This window comes from Chiroxiphia lanceolata, chromosome 18 (genome assembly GCF_009829145.1).
Source record: "Chiroxiphia lanceolata isolate bChiLan1 chromosome 18, bChiLan1.pri, whole genome shotgun sequence".
Taxonomy (NCBI): Eukaryota; Metazoa; Chordata; class Aves; order Passeriformes; family Pipridae; genus Chiroxiphia; species Chiroxiphia lanceolata.
In genome coordinates, this window is record NC_045654.1 from 14,142,664 (window position 1) to 14,162,075 (window position 19,412).

The window sequence follows — 19,412 nt, forward strand, 5'->3', positions numbered from 1 at the left end:
GAATCTAAACAGAACTTAAATCAATGTACAAATGAGAAAAGTCACTTCTGCCTCCTGGTCTGCAAAAGTGAAAGGCTGAAGTCATGGTTATGTGTGAACAGGATGAGATGAATACATGGTAATCCTTACACTGTTCCCAACGTGATTTCATAGTAACCCAACTCCTTCAGCAGCACTGTAGGAGTTAACAGTGAACACAGAGCTCCTGGCAGGTGATTTCCCATGAAATCAAGGTGTATGTTGTTGGCTTGGGGTCTTTTACTTCTGCCCCAGTATCTTTGGGCCCATTGGATGATTTCAACCATATATGACAAAAGAAAGGAGACCTCAGGCCTACTTAGGAGTTTCCAATAAACTGTGAAAATATGCAGCTTAATAGCTACTGATATTCCTGCTTTGGGAACACACGAGTACATGACCATATTATCACTCACTACCAAAGAATCTGCACAGGAGAGGGGTCTGATAAATGTAACCCTCATGGAAAATGCATCAGTCAGGAGTGTGTGCATCATCTGAGGGCACTGAAGGATGAATTGCAAAGCACCAGGAAACCAGGGTTTGGAACTATATGTGCTCATGGAAATCCTTGTTGAAAGATGGAAAACAAAGAGTCTTTGGCAGCACATCAAGGGACAATTTCTCAGGACTTAACTCTCAGCACAGAATATGAACAGTTCTTGAATTACAGGAGCTCGAGGCAGTTCTGCCTCTGCTTCTCTCAGAGGTGCTTCAAGTAGTCCAGTGGTAAACTGGTTACTTTTTTAGTGAAAGGGTTCTGGTAAGCCATCATTTATGCTTACGTTGTGTTGCTGATTTCATACTCTTGGGAAAACGTTTTAAATGATGTTCACATCCCAGATCTGTGGATCAATGGGGAATTTTACTTCATGCACCATACAGCTGGAGATAGGGTTTCAAATGGGATACTTCATAACCCTGCTAGAGAAGACATAAGGCAGAAGATACATCCCATAGAGCTGGTTCCCAAGTTCTTTTTTCTGCACTGAGAGACAAGCAGCCCTGTGTGTTTTCCATGGAAGATGTTTGATTTTGGCTTTTTCATTTGCATTATTAGTGAGCAGCTGCATGAAGGGCCGTTTCATTGGCTGAAATCATCAAGCACATTTCAACTGTAATTGCACACTCTGCATTTAAAAATGTTTTCCATATTACAGTGTGCTGCTATAATTTAAAAATGAAAACTATTTTCAGCTACTGTCTGTTAACTTTGGACTGGGGGGTGGGAAAAATGGATGCAACTGTTTTCTTGCACCATGACGTTTCTGTCCTTAAAAATGTTAATCTTCTCACTTATGCTGTTAAAGACAGAAATTCCAGGTGTCTGTAGTGAGAATGTTCCTCATTCCCTCCAAAGCTGTATCTTTTTTTATATATTTAAGTACATTATTATTTGCACAGTGAAATTAGCTTTGCAAGAGGGATGAAAACCCTCGTCAGAGCAATTCTAGCAAAAAGATCAAAGGAATTAAATATAAATTCTCTCCAAGGTGAGCATTTTTTTTTCTTTCTTTTTTGAAGAGGGAAGTCTTAGATTAATTATTCTTAATTTAAAGCCAAGTTAGTGGATGGAAAGATGGATGCTTTTCACAGACCACTGCAGTTTGCTTCTTAGAGTGAACCTATTTTAGTGGGGTGACTAACGATGTGCATTTTTATCTTTAACCTCTGACCTGTGCCCTCCCCACCCTTTGCCTTAACCCTTCCCGCTTGCCCCGGTCAGTTGACAGGCAGGAGCGTTTGCCAGCAGTCATGGATGACTATGATATCAGGTCAGCTGCCAGCATTTTGGCCTCAGTTAAGGAGCAGGAGGCCCGTTTCGAGCGGCTCACCCGCGCGCTGGAGGAGGAGCGGCGCAACGTGTCCCTGCAGCTGGAGCGCGCCAGCCAGAGCCAGCCCACGGACAGGCTGAGCATCTGCAACATTGGCAACGGGCAGCCCCTGGCCACCGCCTGGCAGCAGCTCGTCCTGCAGGTAACAGCCTGCTCCCTTCACTGTCCCCAGAGCTCACCTGGAGCACAGGCCCCACCCCGGACAGCCAGGGGCACAGGGGGGTGGGCAGCGTTTCATCCCTTGTCTCCCAGTACCCCAGAGCTGCGACGCTCCATCGAGTCATTTGGCAGCTCAGACTTCAGAGCCTTGGCTCAGAAGTTGTTTTTACTTTCTCTTTGCTCATGGGATCCTTCAGAAACTATGTGCATAATTGAGTGTAAACCCTAAACAGAGATCTTCACGCCCTTCTCTGAATCTGTGCACTTGCTGTAAGTGTGGTGATGTGCTGGTGGCTGGAAAAGAAGCCTGAATCATAATCTCCATAGCAAACAAAATTTCCATCAGAAATAGCTGGACTTTGAATAGAGGGAGCAGCATGAAAAGCAGGAATTTCCCTCCTGCGAAGCCTTATTGTTTGTGGAGGGAGGACTTCATAATTTGTTTCTCATGTGTAGTGAATTGATAGACTTTATTTTAATGATGCAAACTGGCTTTGTGGGTAGCTTTAGATTTCCAAATATTGTCTTGCTTGATACGTGTTCTTTAACTGTTTAAATGTGCAATGATAAACTACTTAATGTCTCTGAATTACTTCAGCTGGCAAATCCCTCTGACACACAAGGTAAGTCATGCAGAAGCAATAGTGCCATTTGTGAAGGTCTGTTTCCTAAGAAAACATTGTTCAATTCAGAAACTCTGGGCTGTGGGGATTCTCCAAGTTGTTTCCCAGTTATACCAGACTGTTTTACAATTATCCTTGTATTGAGCTGTGTTCAGGCAGACTCCACGTTCTGTTCTGTTCTGTTAGCTCTGTTTTTCTGTGAACAACTACCACGGTGTTGTACATGTAGATGCCAGAATTTGGGACTTCATGTGAAAGGAGCAGCCTGCACTGGTTAGGCTAAAAGTCTGACCGTGGCTGGTAGGAGCTGTAGGGTGTTATCCTCTGATTAGCAGCTGGGCTGGGAGAGGGGAGTTGTGCTTACCTGTTTTTTACAGGAAAAGGACGAGTTCACCTTCACTTTTTCTGAACGGCTTTGTGCAAAGTGCCTGATTAATAGCTTCAGAATGAAATTCCTGATCCACAAAACTGATGAAGCATGAGTTTTCTGCAGTGTAATGGCTTAAGGTCCAACCACTTCCAAGAAAACTTAATAAAAGAGTTTTAAGTTACTGGAGTCTACGTGACTCTTATGGAGAAACAGCCCTGTAAATGACCCCAGACTGGATCTGTGTACACTCAGCTCATTGCCACTGGGTGAGGGGAGCTTTAGTTCATAAATTATTAGCATTGAGGTTTTTAGAGTAGCTTGTATATGAAATAAAATGGTCGAATAGCTAAATACGCACAGTTAAGAATTAATGTGAGGTTTATTTGTATGAATTCTCATTAAATATACTGAGGGCCAAATTCCTCCCTGACTTACTAGAATTCATTATCTAATGTTTAAATGAAAGATGAAAGCTGTACATTCAGTCTTACACAGAATATATAATGATTTTATCTTTAGTATTATATATTGCATTTCACTGTGAAGAGTACACACAGCAAAGGCATCTGTACTGTGCTGTCTGTGAGGATGGCTCAGGCACGGCAGTGAAATACAGTTCTCTGGAGCTGTGTTTCAGTGAGGACTGGCTGAGTTCTGTGCATCATCCTGTTCAGCCATTTGTTGTCATGAATATTATAAAACAAGTAGTAGCTTTTCCATTTGGAAGTTGTCTCTGGCTTTGAGCAGTGGGAGCCACCTGACTGGCCGTGGCTGTTGGATTTTGGAAGTGCAGCTCTGGTTGTACTATGGAGAGAAGAGCAGTGGGTTCATGTATGTTTGTGTTTGCTTCTCTAGTTTTTGAAGTAAGTGATGCAAATGGGTTGTTGCAGTGTCCTGAGCCCTGGAGCCTTGGCAGGGGCTGCCTTTAGCTCAGCTCAGGGTGCGGGCACAGCACAGGAGTCTGAGTGGCTGCTGAGCAGCACCTCTCCGTGTCTTCTCCATGTTCAGGTATCTCGGTGATACTGTTTTTTACAGGCTTGATAAATCTTACCACTCCTCCTGTGGGAGGTGTTTGATTTCATCTCCCTGGCTTTATTTCCTTCTGTTCAGCCCAGCCCTGTGCTGCTCTTGGCCACGGGAGCTGAGGTGGGCAGGGGCAGTGGGACTGTCCCCTCCTGGGACGTGTGCTGGGCTGGGTGACTGCCCAGAGCTGCAGGGTTCCCCTGCACAGCTCACCAGCCACAGCACAACTCTCTAATAATAAAGAATATTCTTTTTTTATGTATACTTTTATTAAAACATTAGACATGTGAAACCTATTAACCACGAGGCCATATCCTGCCTTGGTTTCCATTGGCATGGCTCCATGGGGTTCAGAGGAGCTCTGGCAGGTCTGATCAGCTGGGGAGCTGAACAAGGTTTGCATTCAAAGATTGTTTCCCGTTGGTGCACGGTGACAACTTCCATTCCTGTTAGTGTTCCATAACCAAAATAAAGTACAGCATTCAATAAACTGATTTTGCCAACAAATGCACTGTAACAATACTCTGACTCCAGAAATTTTACAGTGCCCTGTAGGGATTCGAGGGGGGTTCCTGTCAAAAAAAGATGAGTATTACCCCCCCTCTTACAGTAGGAAAGCTGTGGGAGTTGCCACATCTGGTATTTATGGGATAAATAACACAAATGAGTCCCTTGCATGCTGGTCCAGGGTTTTAGTGATCAGATAGATTGACTCTTATGTGCCTGTCAATGGGTTGATCTGAGAAGTCTTCACCCTAACAGAATCATCCAATAATTAAAAATTTATTACATTTGACTGTTACTTCCAGTTTCTTAGGTTCCCAGTAGTGGGTTTGTTGGGATGTTTTTATGTTGGTTTTTTTTAGATATATCATCTGCCACATTTGGCTGAGGAGACCCCAGAGTAGCTTAAACTCAAATCAAAGACTGTGTATGTGTACATTTTTTTTCTTAGAATGATATTTTTGTTGAAAACCTAGTGGCATTAAATTGGTAGTCTTGTTGCAAGTTTTATATAATTCTGAACTTTATGGAATACTTTTACCCCCTCCCAACAAAGAATATCCTAAAATACCATCTTGAAATGTCAAAAATCAACCTAGTTAATAAAATTAAATTTTTTTTCACTTTGCACATGTGACTATAGCTCTTCAAAAACAGCTTGTGGAAAAAAAGCTACAGAATATTTTCATAGTTACTATTTGGATCATTTATGTTTCAACTTATGTTCCAGAGAAATAACACCTGTTTGAAAACTAACAAACACATTTTTCCTTATTTTTTTTCCCTGTTTTTTTTAGGCAGGTGTTTTATAGCCATAATTAAGCACCAGTATTCTTCAATCTTTATGTTAATCTGAGGTACCTCTGACTTCTGCCAAAAATGACATTTAGTGAAATGAGGGTCAGCTTCAAGTAAAAGGTGAACTCTAAAACACACCAGAACACATGGCGAGAATTAAAAAAAAATACAAGATTAGTTCAAATTGCTTTTCTGAGAAAATACCATGGAGTTCACCTTTCTGAGTTGGTGTGGGCAACAATAACACTTCTGTCTGTATTGCATTACTTCTATTTAAGATTCTCTGCTCCACACTGATGTAGTACAGACTGTTAGAATATAGAGGCTGTTTCCAGTGCTTTGATAGCTAAGAACATGGTTGCATTAATATTGTATATAATGGGTGCATTAATATTGTATATATGGTTGAACATATACAGAGAGGAAGGAAAAATGGGTTCTGAGCTGCAGTGAATCTTCACCTTACCTTTCTTTTCCTCTCCATCTCCTACAGAAAGCAGTTCCATCTTTGTGTGCAAAGTTTTCTGTAATTAGTTCTAATCTGTGGTGCCTCTTGGCTTCCTGTGTTGTGTAACATATTTGTGCTGATATTAAGGGACTGACAGCATGGAAAATTACTTTTTGGGGTTTTTGCCTCGCAGGTAAGGTCAGGTACAGACAGCAGTGCTGTTGGTTCCTGACAGCTCCCTGGTGTTCCCGTACTGTTTCCTGCTGCAGTGCCAAATCCTCAGAAAAAGCCTCATTGGTAGTTAACCCCTGGGTGTTTGTGTCTGCTTGTACTGAGTGGATAGCAAAATGTTGAAAGAATTGTAGGGATAGTCCTAATTCTTTACCAAACCAGCTGAAACTCTGGAAATGCACATTGTGCTTGAGGGGAACAGCGTGATTTGGTGTCAGTCTCCTCTCTCTTCTTCAGCTGCTGCTGCCCCTGCTCGGCTCCCCTCTGTACTTTGGCTCCTGTGTTCCCTGCCCTGCAGGTCCCTGGGGAGTTAGGGGAGTTATTCCCATGGGAGTCACACATGCCCTGCCCTCAGCCTGATCCTGCACAGTCAGGACCTGTGAGTGGTCTGACTGAGTTTCTAGGAGCGACCTGGGTCAGGTTTCAGCTTCTGCATTTGTGCAACTATTCCAAGGTTCCAGGGGGGAGGAAGGGGGGAGATTTGGGAATATGATTCCCATGGGAGAATGAGTTATTAGATCAGAATTCAGTGTGAGCTGTGAGACCCTTGCAGTCCTCAGGAATCCCAGCATTAGGACCTGGCCCAGGAGCCATCACTCAGCTGCTCTTCAGGGAGGTGTGTTCCCTGTGCCTGAGGGGTGAGCCCGTCCCTGCTTTCTGCTGTGTTGGACATGACAATAACTGCATTTAGCTTGGAGCTTTTGCTGCCTTTTTGGTGGACATTGTCCCACCTCTGTGAAAGCACCAGCTCCTGGTTTACTGTGAGTCAGGACCTGTTGGTGACAGCTCAGCAACAGTGGGAACTGGACACAAAGAATTGGTGTTTCTCAGGCCCAAAGTGCTGCAGGAGCTCTCCTGGGATTACTGCAGGTGTCAAATGGAGACCTCACAAGGTGACAGCATGGCATGTTGCACCACTGGGAGCTCAAGGAGCTCCTGCTGTTTGCCTTTCTGCTGGGATGACCCAAATTCCAAAAGAAATTCTAGAACCTGCTTCCTGTATTGCAGGAGGATTCCATAGCACAAGGCTAACAAAAAAAAAAAGAGTTTGTGCAGCAGGCATCGTGGTATACATCATATGGGAGGCTCTGGAAAGGGACTCAGGCAGTATTGCTGAGAGAAATTACATTTGCTGGTTCTTCTGTTTCTTGAATAATCTCTCCCCTATGGATTTTCTTCAGTCTTCATTTAAGGCCTTAGATGGTAAAACATGGATACAAGTGAATGGGAATATTGGCATCAATGTCAGCATCAGCTAAGATTTGACCAGCTGCATCAGAAGCTGTGCACTGCCTTCCAGAAGGGATTTATTTGATAAGCAAACCACCTTAAACCCCACTTATTAGAGTTATTTGGGGCTCAGAACTGCTGGCATGCACCAAATCCACTCTACATCTGAAAAGTGTTTGTCTAAAACTTGGTCAGCAAGCTTAGTTTAAAAAGTAGCTTCCAAAGGATTCAATAAAAAAAAAATTAAAAAAAGGGAACCCAGCAATTGAAAAACTGACCCTCTGTTTGGTAAGGAAAGAATTATTTTCTTCTTTCCATCACAATGATTTGTTTTTTTCCAGACTTAATCACATACTATTTTATAGTTTTACATGTGCAGGTTGAAAATATACTTCTAGCTCCAAAAGGCAGAAATCTCATTTTTTTCTGTCATTAACAGTACCTCACATACACATCTCACACTTCATCTCTTAACTATGTGCTCTGCAACTTTGTGTGGGAACTGCTAAATTCCAAAGTGCCATCTAATGTTTGTCAGCAGGACAGCAACTGCCTTGCACTAGTGATTATAATAATGCAAAGCAATGACCACATTTACCCTAAGCATCTCAAGTATTTTTGCAGGGTTTTTTGCCTTGAGAATTTCAACTCCTTTTGTTTTGTGTGAATTTTTATTGAATGAGGTTTTGGAAGCAACTGAAAGGCAAGAATTGTCTTGTTTTGTTTGCCAAGACTTGTGAAAGAATGATTTTTCACAACTGTTAACCTTTCTGGCCTAGAGCTCTGACAGGTTTAAATTAAAAACATTTAAATTGAATGACAGATTCCCTATTTTGTGATAATTTTCCAGGATTTTACATTGCTTTACTAATAGGGCTGTGTTTTCTTCTAGAAGAACTTATAAGAGAAACACATTAAAATTTAATTCTGCTTGCTGTGTGTTCCTCATTATGTAAACAGGCATCTGGGTTGTTCTTTGCATGACATCTGAGTGTTACAACATTGGTAAGTATAAGAGCAAGTAATTATTAAAAATGTCTTAAAAGAAGGAACATTAAAATGTAAACATTAAAGAGTAGTATCAAGTTTAACAGGATTTTTTTTTTGAAGCCAACTTTCTAGTCACATTTACCACATTTGCTTCTTGAGTCATCTTACATTAAAGTTATGATTTATTTCCATGTCCTGCTGCCTGTTTGTTCCTCAGCTCAGGCAGCAGAACATGATTAACTGTCCTGGCTTTTCAAGATTTTTAGTTCTCCTACATTTTAGTTCCCAGGCACATGACTGTATTAGCTCAGCTGCGATGTTCAGGAAGAAAGATTTTAAACCATCACAAAATCTTTTTGCGCTGTATCTCCCAGTTTTATGAGAAGATTTTGTTCCTAACACAGACCTTGATCTGTGCCCATAAGTGAGGCAGAGCTTTCTCCCTGCAGGGCACTGCACAGGAGCTGCTCCATCTTCCTGAGTCTCTGCCCTGGCAGAGCCACCTGTGGCTGCAGGAGTGCTTTGCAGGAGTGCTTTGCAGGAGTGCTTTGCAGGAGTGCTTTGCAGGAGTGCTTTGCAGGAGTGCTTTGCAGGAACTTTAAAGCTCCCAGGCAGCCTAACAGGCAGTTTCCTCTGCCCCTGAGCCCTTTGGGCTTCGTACCTGAAGGGCTCAGCCTGGCTTTGCAAACCCAGCCTTCCCTCTGGTTCCCTTTCAGCTACCTGCAGGATCTGTGAGCTCTTGTGAACTAATGCTGAGAGAGGCCAAAATGAACGTTGGGTTATGATGACAGTGATAAATCACTCACTCTTTCGCTGGTTTGAGCCATCTTGTTAATGGTTCAAATGATGTTCTCGCTTGCTTTGTCTCAGATGGGGAGCAGTTCACTCAAGTCATCAGTGTGACTGAGAACAGAATGGCCAGGGATGGCCATGGGCAGCCTGGGGCTGTGCCAACTGTAATTAAAGCCTTTGATTTAAATAAATGTCATGGTTTAACCTCTATATAAATATAAAAAACCCAAACAAACAAACCAACAAACCCCCACAGACCAACCAAACAAAAACCCCAACAACTGCTTCCTTTTTTAACCTACCAAATTACTAGCTGAAGAGAATAGTTTCTAACCACAGTTGTGGTGACTGGGAAGTGCTGTAGAATACTGTCAGAGTTCATTTGAGAGACTTAGTCTAAAATGCTGATGGAGTGGCATTTTTAGAATTCTGTAAAGATCAAAAAGAACTATAGTGTCCATGTTTCTAACCCATCTTGATTAGCTCTTCTTCCTTTTTGCAGTCTTATTTTCATATGTAACTATTTAAAATATAAGAAACTTGCTCTGGAATAAACTTCCTGCACAGAGACCTTAATGCTCTCTTCAGAAGGAACTGCAAAACAGCTTGAGGTTTTGGTTTAAGGAGGACAGTAATTGCCATAAAAATGGGTAGATTTTGCAGACAGTTAGCAGTCCAGTACATCGTGGCAAACCACATTTTTGCCTTCTGGATGAGAGAATGACGTGTTTAGCTGGTACCTCTGAGCAAATGTTTGTAATGTGCTGCTTGAAGTACAGCACAAATCATCCAGAAAATCGAAAAACCGAAACAAAATCGAAGAAATAAAAAATAGTTAATACTGGATCTATTTTTCCTGCATTTGAGTCTTTGTTTTCCTTTCCAATCACTACAGCATGAAATTATGGTCACAGCACCAACCCTAAACTTGATTTGTTTTCCTTGCTGTTGTCATTGCGTTATAAATGCCATGGTGATTTAAATTTTTTTTTCATAAACTGGAGGAGATTTTTTTATTTTTATCCCCTTAAAATGCAGTTGATTCTTATCTAAATGAAGCTGCTGGGTAGAAACATAGGTCATTCATTCAACTGTGACCTATATATAGTGACATGTAGCTTCCTCTGTCCTTTCCTTCTCATGTAAGCAGTGCTGGCACCAGCCTGTCCTTGTTCTCCTCCTGTCATATGACAACTTGGATGAAATGGAGTTGACTGATATTGGATGTAGCAAGATGGAAGCTGTGTTTGTATACAAATTAAAATCCCCTGAACTTGCTGAGATGCCTCATGGTGCTAACCTGCAGCAAGTGTCTACTTCCTCTTTGCTCTGTTGTTCTTAGGCCTTGTGATTCTGCAGAGCTCTTCTTTAATACTGGATTTTTAACTAAGGATGACACCTGAAACCATCCTCCATTTATATGGAGCAGCTCCCTGACTGAGGTGATCAGGCTTTGTCTCCATCTCTAACCTTGCATTGTGGAAGCAAGCAGATTGTCAAAACCATGGCCAAGGAAGTGTTGGAACTGTCCTGGTGGATGTGTCCTGCTGGGGTCACACAACCATTTTGCTTTGAAAGGGCTACTGTGACTTTTCAAATACATGTAAAAATGATGAAAATGCTAGCAGGAAAAGATGTCAAATGCATCCTGGAGATGGAATGTTGTGTTTGCATTTGTCTGGATTAAAATCACCGTGGTGGGGCACACTGGCACACCAGGGTCTGCTGTGCTTTAGTTCTCCCACTTCCCTGCTGTATTTGCTGCACGGAATTCACAGGAGGACAGTAAAATACCCTCGGCATGGAAGCCCTTCTTTGAGTACAGGCTCTGTAATTTGGAGAATTGCCATGGGTGATGGTGGTGCTTTTGCCTGTGTGGTTACCTGGGACTCTTGATTCATCTTGTGCCTCCTTGCTCTGCTGGGTTTATGGAAGTTACATATCACTGAGGCCATATGTTATGGTCCCAGGCAGAGCTGTAAACCATTTCCTTTTTACTGCCTCTGAGAGCATATCAATCTATAGAGCAGCACCAGTGATGGGGAATTTTTTAAGGGTAATGGGAGAAAATAAGAAAAGAGAGCTTGGCCCAGATACTACACTGCTCCATCTTCCAAAGGATTAAATCCCTTCCTATTTATAAATTTTTAATTTCTCAGAGAGAAGAAGGAAGGTTTTCACTACTTTTGCAGCTGGAAAAAATGTGACAGATTAAGAATTTAAGGTTCATTAAAAAAAAGAGGGGGCGGTTGCGATGCAGTCAGCAGTCTGATACTAATGGATAGAGCGTTTGTTGCCAGAATTTGGAAGTGCAGTATAACCTTAGGGATCCAATCCATAACTCTTACTTAGGTAATTAGTTCTTTGACTTAAGCAGTGCCAAATCCCAGCAATTCAGAATTATATGAGCTGGTAAAATATTGCAAGAGGCTAAAGAGGGGACTTAAGATGTAATTTGCCCTTTAAAAAAAAATAAAATCCTCTAGCTTTGAGTCAAAACATTCTCAAAATTAATTTATAACCGGGATGCCTACAAGCATCTATTATATTTTTGAAAGGAAAGTAATGTTTTTAAATAATAACCTGACTCCAGAAGGTGGGACTCCAAAATTCAGCAGTGCTAATCTTTCACGTCTTGCACAAATATCTGTGGGTTTACAACAGGAGAGACTTCTTAAGTGAGTAAGAATTGGCAAATCCATCCAGGAGGGTTTTCAGTGTCACTGCTTTGCATGCAGGAGCAGCTCCTTGGGTGCCCCATGGACATGGGCTTTACTCTGGTCTGTGCTTTGACAGCGTGGAAAGGTCTGGCACAGGGCCAGGTTCATGCCTAAATTGAATGGTGCTGCTCTGTGCCAGCACGACAAAAGTGGAGCTATTTTAGTGTGTTAACTGAAGGAAAGTTGGACAAGGAGAAGGGGGGGAGTGCTGTACAGAGGTACAGGAGACTCGGAGAAACCGCGTTCCTTTTGCCGTGGCCTTGGAGTATTTTATTAATGGCCACTCCTGGTTGCCTCTGAATTATTCCCCTGTACATAGAGTGCATCTTTGCCCTCCAGTGAAGCAAATACCTTCACTTCAGCCAAACCTTGTGGAACACCTACCGTTGCCCTTGTCAAACTATATGGCATTTATTTTTAAACAAATTAGGATGAGTTGGGTGATGTAGTTCTGCCCTGTTCTTTGTCCCTATAATCCAAAGCCTTAGGTCCAGTGTTCAGCTGGAATGCTGACACTGGCAGTAGCAGGAAGGCTGAAATTACAATTAAACAAGTCTGAAACGTTTCTTCTGGTCTTAAATGTTTGTATAGGGGATGCTGCAGTTTTCACATTGATCCTGTAGGATTGGTACCAACTCTGAGTTACAGTGACATTGGAAGTATGTTCTAAAATTTTTAGGGAAACTGAAGCTGGGATGAAAAGACCCTTTTGTGCTAAAGTGCCTATTCTGATAATTAAAGAAGGTTAAATTGTAACATACCTTCCTTTCTGCTTTATAGCTGGTCTCACTGTCTCTGACTCTGCCTGTTTCCCAGGGATAGTCTCTAATTTGATGCCAGTATCTTTCAGTCCTAATTACCATTGCCCAGCCAGCAGCTGTTACAGTGCTGGGTTCACTTACTGGTTTGCTGCAGGAACCCGGTGTGGAAGAGGAAAAACAGCCATTGCCCCTTGGCTGGTGCCTGCAAGAAGTGCTGGGTTTTTTAGCACTGGGGGAGGACTTTGCTGCCTCCCAGACCTGGCCAGGTGCTCACAGGGAAGGGCAAGGCTTAGTTCCAGTGCTGGGTAAGCATGTCCTCCTGTGTGGCTCCAGGGGGAAAAACGCTTCAGGTTTAGTTAAGGTTGGTTTGCACCTCCCAACCTGCCTCTCTGGAGGTTTGGAGCCTGGCTGCCTGTTCGAAGACTGAATGTTAAAAAACAGGTGCTTCCAATTTGCTAGAAATAGGTGGATGTGCAAACCAGGTTGAACCGTGCTGTGAAGTCCCAGTTTTTGTTGCCGAATGTGGTGGATGCAAGGTGTAGCACATCTGGCATTCATTCTGGTATTCAATAATTTATCCGGAGAATCTCTTAATGAATGTGGGGCAGGTTTGCGGGCAGGTGAATGGTTTTAAAAAATGAGGCCAGTTGTACTTTGAGCTCTAAGCGTCGCCGCATCTTTGTGAGATGGAAAAGGGAGGAGACAGTGATGGAAGATCATCGTTCTCTGGTGTTGGTGCATCAGGGATGCCATTAATCTCGAAGTGAAGTGCGAAAAGTAAGCAGGCGCGAGGATTTCCTTTCTTGTGCGTTCTTGTCAGACCTGGCAGTAATTCCGTGCGGGCGCTGTGGGAAGGGGACCCGGAGCCCGCAGGTTCCCGCTCCGAGAGCGGCTGCGGACGGGCGCTCTCCCTCTTTGTCTCTGTAATCCAGCAGGAGGGGAGGGAAGCGGGGGAACCCCCGGGGGGGCTCCGGGCGCGCAGCCGCTCGGTGCGAACCGGGCAGGGCGAGGGGCTGAACCGGGCAGGGCAGGGCCCGGCTCCCACCGCCCCCGGCGCTGCCCCCGCTCCTGCCCCCGCTCCCCCGGCGCCGGGCGTGGCCGCCCCAGCCCAGCCCGGCCCAGCCCGCTCCGGCTGCGGCCGCCCCGCCGGTGCCGCCCCCCGCACGGAGCCTCCCGGCGCCGGGGCCGCGGCGGCAGAGCCATGTGAGGGCGGCGGGGACGGAGCCGTGCGGGAACCGCCAGCCCGCCCTCGCTGCTGCCGGCGGAGCGGCGCTCTGCCCCTGCATGGGCTCGCTCCGAGCCGAGGCTGCCGAGGGGCTGCGGGGCGGCCGCGGTGCCGCTGCGGGGAGCGGGGCAGCGAGCCCGGCCGAGCCCGGGGGCTGTGAGGGGAGCGGGGCAGCGAGCCCGGCCGAGCCCGGGGGCTGTGAGGGGAGCGGGGCAGCGAGCCCGGCCGAGCCCGGGGGCTGTGAGGGGAGCGGGGCAGCGAGCCCGGCCGAGCCCGGGGGCTGTGGGAGCGGCGGGCGGCCGGAGGAGTTCCCCGCGAGGGTCGGCGGCCCCGTCCCCCCGCATCAATGCCTGCGGAACTCAAACAGGTTAGTGCGAAACTCGCGTCCTTCCCCGCGGGTCCGGCGGCGCGGGCAGAGCTGTCAGCGTGGAGGGGCTCGTTTCTCGTTTACTCGTGCGTTTGTTTTTGGCTGGGGACTGAGAGCAGGAGCTGAGCCGCTCTTTGCAGCACAGCGTTCGAGAGGGATCCTGCTTTTGTCTCTGTTGTGGTAACTGATGGAACACTCGAAAAAGCAAACCATTGTGTTCTTTGACCTTCTCGTCCTGCTCAATAAATCTGGGGAGCTGTTTGACATGGACAGCTAGAAATAGTGCTGTTAAAAGAGAAAGCTTTGCTATTGTGCTTTTGTTAGATGTTTGCTTTTCCCATACCGTGTTCCCTGGCTTTCTCTTTGATTTTGTCGCTGGACATACCAGGGAAATAACTAGTTTTTCACTAAATGTTGTCTTAAACATAAAGTCCTCAAGGCTGTTATCTTAGTAATTGTGATGGACTTACAACTCTGTGCAAAAATATTTCAAATGTTATTCTTTACTTTGAAGTGTCATTGGGTATTGCAGGACAAAGCTGTTGCAGAGTAGATTTAAATCAATAGAGATCATGTAGACTCCTGTAATTTATAGGTGCTTTCCTTGGTAACCTCCTTCATCTGCCTTGTAAGCCTCAGGAAACCCTATAAATTCAGGTGGTGGCAGGGTAGAGCTTCTCTTCCAACTGGGATGTGGTTGTGTCTTTTTCTTAACCCTCCTTTTTCCTTTCTGCCTTCATAATTTAAAACAGTGTACTCCAGAATAAGAAAATTCAGTGATAACACATGACTGATAATACATCTGTGAATTTGTTTAGGTTCATTGCACTGGAATTATTAGAGGTTCTCTAGTTTGTTTAAGCACTCTGTGTTCCACTTGCCCATCTCAGGAACAGACTGAATCATTTCTTGATGCAAATAGGATGTTGATTCCCTCGAAGGGAAAGTAGCCCTTTCAGCTGGGCCCTCGAGTGAGCATTTCTTTGTCTGCAGGATTCCCTGGAATCATGGTCCTGCCCGCTGGAGGTGGCTGAATCCTGGTTCTGTTTGGGTGCTGGTTTGTGTTCACACTACCTGTGGCCTTCTCAGGGAGGAAGGGGTTTGGTTTGTCTGTGGTGCTGTTCGTACTGCCTGACCCTCAGCTGCTGTACCTGTCAGATTACCTGCCGTGGCTTGTTGAGTTTTAGATAGATAGATCTAGTTAGCAGCTCTAAGGGATTTTGGTTTTTTTTAATACATGAAGGAAAATACATGAGGAGCAGAATGCTAACAGCAAAAAAAGGTGTATTTAATGTGTTTTGACCCGTGCAGTACAGCTGTGTTCGTGTCTTCTGGGTTTTCTGTGTTCATAGGCAGAAAAGCCTGAGGGAGAATGGAAGGTTGTAGTTAATCACTTTAGGTCATGCATTTCAGCGAGCCTGTAAATTCTTCTTTCTTATCAAAACAAAAAAAAATCTCATGGTTTTAATTTTCACGCTGTCTGTCATAGTTGAGGATCAGGCAGAGATATGGCATTTTATCTTTGCTGTCGGAGCAATGGTTCTCGATTCATTCTGAGGTCTTTTTTACAGAATAACTGTTCAGTCTGATAGCACAACAGTGTATTAGAGAATGCTTTGCTTAATGGAAGGTGGTAGTTTTAAGCCATGAGTTGTCAGATACGTTTATTGTGCAGTTACAGGGCCTCTAGAAAGTAGTTCTTTAGCTGTAATGATCACTATTCAATAAAACTCAGTGAAATGGACTTGGAGGTGGATGACAAGTCTATACAATCCATACCAGTAAAGATATGAGAGGTACTAGAATGGACTCCTGCCACATTAACTGAAGACCTAATGTGCTTAGATAAAGACAGCCGTGAAATTGTAATTAAAAAGAATGAAGAGTAATTTCTAATCATGGTTTTGGCTTCTACTGGGAGTAGCCATCCTTCCTCAGGTTCTGGGTCACAAAAGCAGCATCATACCTGGGAGCACTGGTAAAGAAAACAAATGCTGAACACTCTTCCTGTGGCCATGAGCAGGGAGGGCAGGGGTCGCCTTCCCGGAGTCCTCCCTGGGCCATCCCCCTTCTGCTGCTGAGGGATGAAAACTGCTGAAGTTTGTGCTGAGTATCTGCAGTGGTGTGGAAGTAAGTAAAGAGTTTATGAAATTGAGAAGGCTCTTGAAGGCTGGAACTGTTAAAATACGTGTGCACACTGTACCACACTCAGCTTTGATCTGGCTGTGAAACCTCCAGCGCTGGCTTGCCTCGGGCCATGAAGTTGTGAAGGGGAAAGGAGTCACTTAAAGTGACTTTTGCCAAAAACTCTTCAGTTCTCTATTATTCCTGCTTCAGAAAGTACTTCACTAACATTTCAAATTCAGGCACTGAACTCAGTAAGGCTGCCCTTCTTCAGCACTTGTCCCCAAAGCATTTCACTGGAGGATGATCCTGATGTGAGGGAGTACGAAGTCATAGATGAGAAAGCAGATAATGTGTTGGTGACATACCTGCTGTGAATCTGTGCCAGTGATGGAAAGCTCGTGGAAGAAATGTTCATGGAGGCACAGCATGCAAAAGCATCACCATCGTTTTCCAAACAGTTGGGCAAGTCATACTGGAAAGAAATAAGGAGTGTAATTTTTGACATGGATCTCTGTAGGGATTCCCCCACGGATTCTCATGTATAAGAGGCCTGAGACAGGTGTAATGTGCTCTGCTGCCTTGGAGTGAAGAGGTACAGCACTCTACAATGTTGACTCCTCCCTGCTTCCCAGAGTAAACCCTTTGCCAGCAGTGTGACCTGTGCAGCAGAGCTGGACAAAGGGAACATGTTCTGGGATGCTGAACTGCTCACTGGAGTGACTGAGTGGAGACACGCGGTCAGTCCTTCTACCACCTCTGCCACAGAGGCAGAATGCCCTCCAGGAGGGGGGACTTTGGAACTCTTCAGGCAGTCACTGCCTGACTCAGGTGTGGAACATCAGAACTCAGGTGTGAGGATTCACCTCTTGCTGGAGGGGCTCACAGAGCTGGGTCCTTCACCACGACCTGGAGGCTCTGGAGCTGCAGCAGGACACGGTGCGGCTTGTGGGAGTGTTCTGTGCCTGAAAATGCTGCAGCAGGAACTGTGTTCCTGTGGAAGTGCTGTTGGGGGATGAGGGCCTACAGTGTCCAGTTTGTGTGACTGTGTGTGTACAGCTTTGGGATGGCAATAGACATTCCCAGCAGAGCATTCCTGAGGCTGTGTTGCTTAACCACCTGTCCTGGAGGTCGTGAGGTGGTGAGCTGGTGTACATGGAGAATCAAGCTGGCTGTGGTTTTTGCTTGAGTTACACTGCAGTGAGTAAAAATAAATATTTAAAAAAAAGTATATGTGCTCCAGGACTTTTCCAGTGTAGAAAGACTCATTATGGAAGATAAAATGGGGGGGGGGGGGAGGGAAGCATATTAAGCAGTTGCATTTGAAACTGGATGGACTGGCCATTTTTAACAAGGCTGTTGGCAAACATTTAATCTCAACCACTTTTCTCTGAGGAGTTCACTTCTGCCACTAACTTAAGGTTTTGATTCAGTAGGAGTAGAATCAGGGCCACTAGGTGAAAGTAGTTGTGTCTCTGTATTTGAGTGTTAAAGTAACAAGGCATTTCTCTGAATGTGAGGATTTTAGCATGTCCTCAGCATGTCTTTACCTGTTCCCACATCTGTTCCTCAGTTGTGCTAAGTTATTTCCTCTGTGGTAGCAAAACTGTGCAACTGTGGGCAGGGAAACCTCTCAGAAGCCCCTGGTTCAGATTTCCCCACTGCTTGTTCTCCTTTCTGAAAATACTTGTGTGTATTGTTGTGTGAGATGGGAAATTCAGCTTTGGGGTTAGGGAGATCCTCTTCTGCTGCTGGCTGTTGGTTTCCCATAGTATAAAACAAATCACCCTCTTGGTTCTGCAAACACACCTTTAGGACCATTCTGTGGGCACAGACCAGTGAATTGATCCAGCTTAAAAACTGAAGGGAACCCTGCATGCTCCAGGAAAAGAGGAATGGCATCCTGACCCAGGCCATTGGAGGCCCTTGGAAGGGCTTTACCTTTACCTTCCTCCTGGAAGTGAACCAAGGAGGAGAAGTGGCTCTGTATTAAGTAGGTTATCGGGAGAAAGAAAAGGCCAAGGAATGGAGGGAAGTGTGTGGGCAGGAGTTCTGTAGCTGCTCTTCCTGGTGAACAGGGTGACAACACAGGGGTTTCATAGCTCAAATGCCTTGGCCTGGGAGCTCTCTATACATTTGGTTTCGTCAGATCTTCTCAAGGACAGATAGGAGCAGTAAAAAGACTATATTCTTTTAAAACTGCTGTTGTGTTAGTAGCATGTGAGAAATGAAACATAGAATTTTGCTGGTAGGTTTTCTTTGGTTTTGTTTTTCCAATGGAAGTTTGAAGAGTGAATGGTATCCCTGAAATAAATCCAGAGACTAGAGAGAGCATATTTCAGATTCTTGGATGAAAGGAAAACTCCAAGTCAGACTTTGATAGTTTTACATTTCACAATGTCCTTTGTGTCTCCTGTATCTCATTAGGTTGCAGCCAGGCTTTGGGATCCTTCTTTTTATTCATTTGTCTGCATGCCTGAGAGTGAACAGCTGTGACTGTACCTGAGAGGAGCCTGATGAGCAACACTTGCTTTTTAGGGAAGCACAGTTTTTTGTATCTGCAGATGGACGGGCAGGATCCCTTCTGTGATTAAGGGGTGGTGACTCCATGAGCTCAGTGCTCCCTGAATACTGCAGAAATGTGCAAATTCATACCTTTAGTGGTGTTCTGTGCCTCTTTGATGAGTCAAGCCCACACCTGCTTCCAGCAGGAAATCGAAATGCCTGAGTTTTCCCTTTTGGCTAATCCCACACATCTATCCTTAGCATCACAACACTTCAGCATTCGAAAAACAAAGTGAAAACTGTTCTAAGTAAACTTGGAGAATTTTTGAGGTTTGGAATTTCTGCCTCTGCAAGCTAAATCACTTGGCACAGCTCTGAACTTTTATTTTTAGTAGAACTTTCTCAGCCAGACTATTGTAATGTTCAGAGAGATGTTCCTGAAAGCCTGTAATGAAATCAGTGTGAGGGCTTATTTTTATACTGTAGAGAATGTATTTTTGTGTGTGTTTGTTTGTATATATATGTATGTGTGTATAAAAATACATATGTGGAGGAGATGAGAAGATGATTTATTTTAAGTGGCATTACTCTGGATGTGGGTAGTGTAACACTGATCAGAAGAATCATCTGGAATGTTCAAAGTCTTTTCAGAGTATGAACTTAGAGTTGATTAAGGATCTGATAAAAGA

The 19,412-nt window shown here is 44.5% G+C and overlaps 1 protein-coding gene across 8 annotated transcripts in view; it reads left to right on the forward strand.

Annotated features, from left to right (window-relative positions):
* ARVCF (ARVCF delta catenin family member) overlaps positions 1-19,412 on the forward strand; it is a 239,979-nt gene that overhangs the window by 93,146 nt on the left and 127,421 nt on the right. For 4 of the 8 annotated variants that reach the window (XM_032705632.1, XM_032705633.1, XM_032705636.1 and 1 more), the window contains one exon: positions 1,745-1,995. The exons of 1 other annotated variant lie outside the window; for it this stretch is intronic. In XM_032705632.1, the coding sequence (XP_032561523.1) occupies positions 1,745-1,995 (251 nt within the window). Of the gene's footprint in view, positions 1-1,744; positions 1,996-13,976; positions 14,095-19,412 lie in introns of those variants that run through there. 3 more of the 8 variants (XM_032705634.1, XM_032705639.1, XM_032705637.1) reach the window with 3 other exon arrangements.